Genomic DNA, 10879 nt, shown 5'->3' on the forward strand with positions numbered 1-10879 from the left:
CGACACTAAATATAGAGTAAAACCATAAGGAATATGCTTCTGAATCTTGGTTGTAGTCGATTTTTGCGGATTGTTTTTGCATGTGGGAATCTTCTCTAATATGCTTTCAAAATCCATATAAATAACGTAAGGATGGCTAAACTTCTTTTGATAATTAGTAAATTTAGTTGTTTGACCTGGAAACGGCATAATTGGCTTACAAACTTCATGTTGTTTGCAAATTTCTAAATGATCTGTTAAATCTCCAGATTTGTAGAAATGGCTTAAACATCTTCTACATAGCAATTTTTTATGTTCGTGTTTAGATAACTGAGAACTTACTAATCTATTTAAATCTGTTATCAACACATAATGAGATTTGTCTTCTTGTTTAACATACAATAAATCGATTTCTAACTCGGCATCATATTTTTCAGAAATTTGTAACGGAACAATGTTGAGTTTCTCATCATAACTGTAGATATTTATAGACATTTTTGGATATTTGTACTTGGAATTGTAACTTCGTTTTTCAAATGATTGTATATCTTTTATGGACATTGGATACTCAAAACCTGAAAATATCTCGTCATTTACAAATTTTTCATATTGTTTTGATCTTTCGCAGTCTCTTTCAGGTTTTTCAATAGCGCATCGGATAGAATAAATAAAGCAATAATCATCTTTATTTTTGATATTTATACAAGCTTTCTTATCTTTGATTTTCTTTGGCAAATCGATATATGATCCTGCGTTCATCATTTCGTGTTTATTAAGGCTCAAAACTAGTTGTTTGCAGCTTTTAAATGTCCATCCAGAACCCTTATTTGGATGATTTGTTTGTTCACGATGTGTTAATTTATTAAATTGTTTTAGAAATAAAGTCGTTTACATCAAATATTTCGTCTGCTTTTATAGTAAAATACATTGGGCAAGTTTGTGGTTCACCGTTTACTAAAGTTCGTTCATATTCACATTCCAAAGAGAGATATCCTTTCATATTTTTAACATTCTCTTGAAATTTTTCTATTAAACTTTTAATTTCTGGCCTCATAATTGATAGATATTTGTAAATTGACATGGAATTATCGTTTAAATTTGTTAAAATGTATTGCTTGAAAAGACCGTGAATTGAGGATAAAACTTCTACATCAATGATATTTTCGGATTTTACTTTAAGAGTTTTATCAATTTCTTCGATCATTTCAGACTTAGTTTTATAGTTTGTTTCAATGGACAATTTTTCAGCGATTGATTGAATTTTTTCATCTTTAAATAGATTGAGATCTTTTTTATCTTCCTTAAAGTTTTTCTTTAATTCACGCAATTTTTCTATATTGTACATCTTTTCATGATCGACAATTTGATTTTCTTTAGCCCATTGTCTTAAAAAATTCAGTTCTTTCTCGTAAATTTCTTTGTTTTTGGCATGGATTTTGGAGCCATAATGTCGATCATAGTTTTTTCTTTAAAATTTCTTTTTTGCAAAACGGACATGTTACTTTTTCACCCTCCATTTAAATAGGGAAAATTTCTTAACTAAGGTTTGTAGGAGGCAATTTAAATTCTCTATACTATTTTTTCAATAATTTTAGAATTTAAAAAATTAATGATTTTTTACTTGAATTTGACAGAAATCAGCACAATTTCTGGTGAAACAGTGATAGATTCTTCTATTTATTATTTAAAAAATGTGTAAACTAAGACTTAAAATTATTGAAAAAAGTAGTATAGAGAATTTAAATTGCCTCTTACAAACCTTAGTTAAGAAATTTTTCTTATATAAATGGAGCTACTAAAAGAATTAAATGAGGTTGGTGATTTAAAGATCAAAGAATATAAAAAATTAATGGAATTAGAAGAAAATAAGAAATACAAAATTTTGAATCTGGAGAAAATGAAAGATAAATTCGGGTTTACAATAATTGCCGAGTTGGAAGATTATAAAGTACACTTACCGAACAGATTTTTGACTGTTTTGGATGAAAAAAAGATTAAAGAATTGAATAAACATGATAAATTACACTTGGTTGTTACTGGAAAGAAGACTATTAAAGATAAAGACTGTGTTACTATCAATTTTGTAGAATAGAAGATTTTTCGTCGTAGCAGACATTTCCGATAGATTGATTTGAGAAAGTAGAAGCAAACAGCTATAGATTCGGTTAATTTTTCATTCGTGACTTACAGATTCGTTTATTGTCCTTTAAACAGTATTTTCCCTTGATTTTTCTGTTGGCTCCGAAAGTGCGCTAGGACCGCCATATTCCTACCTACTTATATATATATATATATATACAGCTTTAAGCTATAAATCCATGGGTTTTCTCTTGATATAAAGGTGCTAGAGACTCAAAACTTGGAATGTAGATCACCCAAGAAGAACTCTATTGATTTTGAAGTCCAAAATTCATAATTTAAGGTAAAAATTAAATAAGTAAAACAAGTAATGAAGTTAGGTTCGTTGGAGTTGTTGCCAAGACATTCATTACGTTTTATTACTCCTTTGATACTATGTTGTAGCGGCTTATCATAACCAATATTGAAATTTATATTATTTTATTTCACAGTATGAAAACTGCCTAAAGTTTATAAATTAACCCCTGAATATTACACATGAATACTAAAATATATTACATACTATAGTTATGTGTGATAATAATAATAATATAGGTATACTAAGCTACTCGCACACTACTACTCGTAAAATACTCGAATTATATGTATAATAATAAAAAACTTATTATTATACATATAACGTTAAATACAAGTATTTCAAAATCTTTGTCCAGTCATTGTTACTTCATGAAACCGTTACTAATGTTACTGCAACAAAACTATTAGTTCCCCCGCATGGATCCAACTAAGTACCTTAGATTGCTTGCGATCTACTAGTTTCATTCTATAACAAGAAAGTTTAATTGAGTTTGTTCAAATTTAGTTAACACCCACTCAAAGCTTTAAATTTTTCCGGAGGCGTTTCGAAATTACGATTGATTATATTGTTATGTATTACTGCTCTATTAAGAGAAGTGGTTCAAAAATTAAATCAAACAGTTCAGTTTTAGTTCCAGTATTGCGTTACTCGCCGTGATTACTCTACTTGCAACTTCATCTTAATATTAGGAGCTAGCTAAAGTTAAATTGAGTTCGCCCTAAGTTAGATCGATAGGCAATAAACAACATTCAGTATCGTGATAGAACATCCAAAGGAGCCTTCCGATCGATCACAAGAAGTTATAAACAGTTACGCCTCTCATTTATCAGTTTCGTAACGACTCCACTTAGAATGAATGTGCGAAATATCAATTATTGGTAAATTTATCTACATTCTTTTATACAAATGATGAACTTAACAAATTTTGTACCCTACTTTAAGTAAATTTCATAGACGTCAGCTTCAAGTTTGGTATGATGATTATAAGCCTACTTCAATCCGGTTAGTATATTTTTGATTTTGGTCTTCAAAATTTTTAAAAGAGCTGTATTTCTACAATGAATAAGTGTAGAATGAAAAATAAACATTATAGGAATATTTCCCAGCAATTATTTGTTTCTTTTAATACAAAGAAGTTTTGGAAGGCTATAAAAGGTTGGCTGCCTGTTAAAGCTGCAAATAATAAAATGAACATAAAATGTTTAAAGGTTTTGAAATCCTTAATGTGTACAAAATATTATTCTCAATAATATTTTTAATGTCATCCACCCTAATATGTCGTGGTTTCAAGTTTTAACATGGCGATATATTTAGGGAAAGAGAATTAATTTAATTTTTAACTTTTTTCATTCAACATAAATGACGTAATGGAAATGAGAAACACACGCCCAACATTTTTTTCAAAATATCCACACGTTTCAAAGCTTGTTGCTATAGTAAAAGGTGTTTACGAATTTTTACAGCAAAATATTTTGTACTTGTAGCCTTCAAGACTCTGTTCTGTGTTATCTTCATCATCTAGAAATGCGCAAAGGCAGTTGAATACTAAAATTACTTTTTCTGACTCGGTTGGAATTTATAAAAATGTTGATACTTTTTTATATTAGTGGTATTGGTATTACGTACAATTGTACGTACGAAAATAATGGGCATACATGTTGTTATGGTAACTTGGTACGACGCATGATTGTTCGTACGCTAAGAATGAGCGTAAAACCTAGTTATTATGATAACTTAGTATGGCCCACGATTATCGTACGGTAAGAATGAGCGTAAACCTAGTTATGATAAATTGGTATGGTCCACGATTGTTCGTACGGTAAGAATGAGCGTAAACCTAGTTATTATGATAACCTTGAATGGCCCACGATTATCGTACGATAAGAATGAGCGTAAACATAGTTATTATAACTTGGTATGGCCTACGATTGTTCATACGGTAAGAATGAGCGTAAACCTAGTTATAATAATTTGGTATGGCCCACGATTGTTTGTGACGTCCAATTGCTTTTCATTGTCTAGTTGTATTAATTTGTGATGAAACTTAAGATTTGTATGTATAAATATTATTTAAAAACGAAAGAAGTAGTTTAGAACAGTAAACTGTAAACGCAAGGCTAGAGAAAATGCAAAATAAATACACTGACTTATTCTATGAAGTCCTAGGTGTAATTGAGTAAGTTAGTTTTATATAAAAATGGTTCTCCTAAACTGAATAGTTTCCCTGACTTGTTAGCCAGAAACAGCTGGTTTATAATATATTTAACACCATATGTAAATTTAATAACACTTTACGTTCATAAAAAATGTTAAAAAAAAACTCAATTCTAACCTTAAATTAACAAAAATATATCGTGACTACTAACTGATGATGAAGATTCAGGATGAAAACGGATGCTCTTTTATCATCGGAGAATACATTGATAAAGGAAGCTTTAGTAAAGTTTACGCTTTAGAATGTTGTCTGACGAGAAGACGATTAGCTGGTAAGTTTATTAGCAAAGAAAAACTACAAAGGCACGGCATTAGCAATGCTGTTTGGAATGAAATAGGTATCCACCGAAGGCTTCGTCACAAAAATATAGTACAGTTCCTCACGTATATCGAATTGGGCAGTCACATCATTATAGTTCTCGAGTACTGCTCAAGGTACTCTATGGTGCATATTATTCACGCTTTAAAAACACTGACCGCAAGTGAGGCAAAGCACTTCATGATACAAGTAGTTTCTGCAGTGGAATACCTGCACAGTAACAAAATAGTGCACAGAGATCTAAAACTGGGGAATCTGTTTGTGGATAAGCAGTTTGCAGTGAAGTTGGGTGACTTCGGTTTGGCCATAGCGATAGTGTACGAGGGTCAGAAACGCTTTTCTCGATGTGGAACTCCAAACTATATTGCTCCTGAAGTGATTAACGGAATAGGATACAGTTACGAGGTGGACGTGTGGGCTCTGGGCTGCATATTACACACGATGCTGGAGGGCACACCACCATTCCAGGGGCCGAACACTACTACCACCTACAACAAACATAATCAGGTGCCAATATCGTCCATCTTCCCGCATTAATTACTCTGCACAGGACGCTCATTATGAGTAGCCTTCAGGTGAATCCTAAGTTGAGACCTACTATTTACGAGATGAAAAACTTTGAGTTTCTAATTTCAAGAGATATTTCCCCGAAACCTCCACAGTTTGATTTTGGAAATGCTAGAAGAATGTCAACAATTCGAAAAGGTAGAGTTGCGACTGCAGCAATACCCACGAATCCATTCGATCCAAATCAACTTGATTCCAAGGAATTTCCTAAAAGTTGTTTTTTCAAAATTGCAAAGTGCCTGGTAAATATCAAGAAATGGCCGGAATCAGACTTTGGCGAGTTTTTGTCCGAGGCTTCATCACTGAAACCGTTAGATTGGGTGAACTCTTGGATGGATTTTTCTAACTCTTACGGTTTCGCTTACACCTTGAGCAGTTCAGACTACGGCATCATATTCAACGACGAGACGAGAATGCTTCTTCAGAACAAAGAACAGTACGTTCACTACGTCCATTCCGATGGTTCCGATATTATTTGCCAGAAGAGTAGCATTCCTGCTGCCTTGAGCAAGAAGTTAAAAATCTTGATACACTGTGGGAAATACATGAAAGAATCTCTAATTCAAGCACACGAAGGGAATCCACCTGACTTGGCGGCAGATGAAGACAAGCCTATAGTGGAGGTGTTCAAGTGGACAAAAGGAGAGGCGGAGATGGTAATGATGCTGACAAATGGGAGTATCCAGGTTAACTTCTCCAGCGACCACACCAAGCTGATATTGTGCGGCAGTACCAAAACTGTAACCGTCATAGAGAGCGCCAATTACATGAAAACACTAAAGTTGGACAACCTTCAAAACTGTGGCGCTGGTGTTCAGTTAAAACAGAAGTTGTCTGTTATTTTAAAATACGTCACCAGCTTCCTGTCTGAATAACAAGACTGTTATTTTCCGTGATTTTTAAATTTAATTATTTATTGGGTTATAAGCGTGCATCGATACAGGATTTCCACGTCTACGTTGTTACAACTCTCACGACTTTGTAAGAAGGTGCGGTTTATTTTACAAGAATGTTTCATTTTGGAAATATTCGTTGGTTAACCTATTTGATGTATTCATCGACATGTTATCATATAACATTTTAGTTTTTGCTTATAAATGTTACCCATATTGAATTCATATTTATTATACACAATAACTTAATATTTTTATACACCGTTTTATCTAGACTTTGGGTGACAACGAACACTATTACTAATGTTATATACCATATAAATAAAACTTATACTGTTAAATTGTTTACATTTTATAAATATTGTTGTATATTATTTTATAATAAAATTCTGTAGTCTTTTTATTTTTACTTCTATCATAATCCATACACTTCAAACGAAAACCCAAAACAAAATTTATACAGTAAGCTGAAAGATTACTAACCCTAGTTTTTAACTGAAAATAGAAATAGGAAACGGATTTTAGGAAATACTTCTTTTTATAAATTGTATTTTCGTAAGTATACATTCATATAACCATTTTATCCCAACTATACATTTTCCAAAACAACCAGTATTGTATTAAAATCCAAAAAGGTGTTGTGCAGAGCAGTTATAATATGTATATATTCAAATTCGAAATTTAAATTTGACGTATTAAAAAGTACATAATTAATATTCAAACTTCAGAAAAAGTACTAAATTAATGGTGACGACCTTTTAAAGTACTTTAGATACAAATATAGAAAAAATTGTGAACGCTAACCCTTAATAAGGACTATAAAATTAAGTTTATATGAGGTCGCATAATTTTGACCTCCTATATTGTAATATTATTTATTTACACGACTTTACTCAAATAATTAAGCTAAATAAATAAATGGATTCCCTACCTTTGTTTTATTTACAGAGGTTAGTGATTTTCTTGTAATTTTGGTTTTGATATCTAATTATAATAAATTTAGTGATAATATTAAAGTACAAATCATAATGTTGGGGACAGGGTTGTAGTACAATATCAAAACGTCAGAATTGAGAAATTAATATTTCAGTAAAGTTAAAAATATAGAATTAAATTAAACTTCTTTCAAGCATTAATGTGTCAGATAGTATGTACTACAGCAAGATCTTCACTCAGTGGTGTCCGATAGTAAGTACTACAGTAAGATCTTCACTCAGTGGTGTCCGATAGTAAGTACTACAGTAAGATCTTCACTCAGTGGTGTCCAATAGTAAGTACTACAGTAAGATCTTCACTCAGTGGTGTCCGATAGTAAGTACTACAGTAAGATCTTCACTCAGCGGTGTCCGATAGTAAGTACTACAGTAAGATCTTCACTCAGTGGTGTCCGATAGTATGTACTACAGTAATATCTTCACTCAGTGGTGCCCGATAGTAAGTACTACAGTAATATCTTCACTCAGTGGTGTCCGATAGTAAGTACTGCAGTAATACCTTCACTCATTGGTGTCCGATAGTAAGTACTACAGTAAGATCTTCACTCCGTGCTGTCCGATAGTAAGTACTACAGTAAGATCTTCACTCAGTGGTGTTCGATAGTAATTACTACAGTAAGATCTTCACTCAGTGGTGTCCGATAGTAAGTACTACAGTAAGATCTTCACTCAGTGGTGTCCGATAGTAATTACTACAGTAAGATCTTCACTCGATGGTATCCGAGAGTAAGTACTACAGTAAGATTTTCACAACTGGTGTCCTATAGTAAGTACTACAGTAAGATCTTCACTCAGTGGGTTGATGTTTGCGTCGATTATTTTTAGATATGATTAGCAATTTATTAAAGTTGAAAAATGGGAAATCCTTATAATTGTGATAAGTTATAAAATTTATTAATAAAAAATTATCTCTTTAAAAGTCAAATTTTAGCTAAACAGCTGGAAGTTGAAATTATATGGGCATGAAAGTCAGAAAAAGAAGAACAGGTTGTGTCTTACCAAAAATATATACTCTTTGCCACATAGATTTTATCAAAAAGACTTTGATCCTCCCTTTTATCAAACTCTGTGGCTCTTACAGGGTAATACAAAGTTGGACTTTGGGTGTCCAACTATTGGTTTTCACATAAACAAAACAAAACAAATTTTGGGTCAGTGCCCAATTTTAAGTCTGTTCACTAGTCCAGTGAAATAGAGAAGAAAACATTAGTTGGGAGGAAACAGTAGTAAAGTAGTAGTTATCATCAGAGTTGTTTGTTCACAGCCTTCTTACTTGGTTTTCTCATCTTCTTAACACTCAGCGCTATATTGGTTGAAGGGAATTTTGAAAGTAAAATATTGAAACGAATTAGTAATTTTCTTTGAATGACTGTCGACATTGTGAGAGGGAATAAATGTAGCTTAATTAACTATTAGATTTTAAATTGGATTAAAATTACGAATGCGATGATAAAGTGGATGAACACAAAGTTAATTTGCCATAAAAAATTAATTAATGAGAAAAAACAACCAACAAATTATTTCAACATTAACAAGAAATTATATACAGTGATCATATTATTATATTTCTAAGTTACATGTACTTGGAGTATGTATGCGATTCTTAATCTTAACGTAGTTTAATATATAATATTAACTTTATATTTTTACTGAAGGATATCCTTTTGTTTTGATATTTTCGAATGACAATTTGAAAGGTTCAATGTTCATTTATTTTTATTGTCATATGGATTGTCTATTTTTTAGGACTTTTCAAACATACTCCTCAGTTTTGTCTTGATCTCATAAACAAATCGATGATAAGTTATGATGACGAAGCTTTTCTGAGCTGTTTCCATTGCGTAAGCGTTTATTTATTGTTTGTAGAGAAATCAAAAATCTTTATTTTATGATTAAAATGCAATCTTACTCCCAATTCTTTTTGGGAGTAGGCTATATTCAGAATAGGCAGGATGGATCACGGCTCCGACTGAGGTCACGTAGAACAGGATTATGAGAAGTATAACTACAACACATAACTACAATCTAGGTAAAGATAATCCAATAATAATTGAGCGCTTTAACATCCATAAGTCAATAATTACAGTAAACAAGTCGGGTGTCAACTTCATGGGCCATTTTATATTTTTATTAATGGTGCAAAGTAGAGGAAATTCTTATAACCACACTCTGACTCTGCATTGGGTTGTTAGATATCTCTTATGTGTTTGATAATTTATGTTTCCTTGTAATTTCATTTTTCTGAATTGGCACGTGTACATTAAATTATTGGATGACCTATGGTTGACTGATTGGTTTATTAATTAATTAATTAAAATTTTTACGTTTAAGTTTATTTTGAAGAAATGAGGTTCCAGCTGTATGTTGGCTTCCGCCTAATCATTCTTTGATCTTCGATACGACAATGATGGGCACTTGTTGTACAAAAAAGAAACAACACATAACAGCTGAAAATATTACAATCAGTAAGAGTTAAACAACATATAACTGATATATCTGCTACATTTAGGATTTTTGTGAGTAGATTACATATATAGCATTAGTCTATATCATTCGATATTTTCAAATTTAGTGTACATTACACTACAACTTCAGCGATTAATGCCATATACATATATAATAACAGTTGGTAAATGGACTTCGCCTACATAGTATGACGTCAGCAAATACAGGCGGTGAGGTGACGAGACGTGATAGCAAAGTTAGGAGCATCTGTTGAATATTCATGAACAGTGGTATTGATATGAATGTTTAGGACACCGGCTATCTGTCACTGTACGACTTGTGCAACACTGTGAACACTACCATCATTTGAAGTGACGAGACGTAACACCAAAGTATGGAGCATCTGGTTAATATTCATAGACAGCGGTAGTGATATGAGTGTTTAGAATACCGGCTATCTGTTACTGTACGACTTGTGCAACAATGTGAACACTACATCATGTGAAGTGACGAGATGTGATACCAAAGTATCGAGCATCTGTTGAATATTCATGGACAGCGGTATTGATATGAGTGTTTAGGACACCGGCTATCTGTTACTGTACGACTTGTGCAACAATGTGAACACTACATCATGTGAAGTGACGAGATGTGATACCAAAGTATCGAGCATCTGTTGAATATTCATGGACAGCGGTATTGATATGAGTGTTTAGGACACCGGCTATCTGTTACTGTACGACTTGTGCAACACTGTGAACACTACCATCATGTGAGGTGACGAGAGGTGACACCAAAGTTAGGAGCAGCTGTTAAATATTCATGGACAGCGGTATTGATATGAGTGTTTAGGACACCGGCTATCAGTTACTGTACGACTTGTGCAACACTGTGAACACTACCATCATGTGAAGTGACGAGACGTGACACCAAAGTTAGGAGCAGCTGTTGAATATTCATGGACAGTGGTATTGATATGAGTGTTTAGGACACCGGCTATCTGTCACTGTACGACTTGTGCAACACTGTG

The 10879-nt window shown here is 32.6% G+C and overlaps 2 protein-coding genes across 2 annotated transcripts; both read left to right on the plus strand.

Annotated features, from left to right (window-relative positions):
- The first annotated feature begins 4754 nt into the window (after positions 1 to 4754).
- Positions 4755 to 5486, plus strand: LOC124373199 (serine/threonine-protein kinase polo-like). Its single transcript, XM_046831599.1, has one exon. It carries the CDS (start codon positions 4785 to 4787, stop codon positions 5484 to 5486), a length of 702 nt encoding a protein of 233 aa, XP_046687555.1. The 5' UTR covers positions 4755 to 4784.
- A 71-nt stretch (positions 5487 to 5557) lies between these two features.
- LOC124373198 (serine/threonine-protein kinase PLK1-like) lies at positions 5558 to 6391 on the plus strand. The gene has a single exon (XM_046831598.1). The coding sequence runs from the start codon at positions 5558 to 5560 to the stop codon at positions 6389 to 6391; it is 834 nt and encodes a 277-aa protein (XP_046687554.1).
- The last annotated feature ends 4488 nt before the right edge of the window (positions 6392 to 10879 follow it).

The sequence above is a fragment of the Homalodisca vitripennis genome, unplaced genomic scaffold (genome assembly GCF_021130785.1).
Source record: "Homalodisca vitripennis isolate AUS2020 unplaced genomic scaffold, UT_GWSS_2.1 ScUCBcl_5046;HRSCAF=11570, whole genome shotgun sequence".
Taxonomy (NCBI): Eukaryota; Metazoa; Arthropoda; class Insecta; order Hemiptera; family Cicadellidae; genus Homalodisca; species Homalodisca vitripennis.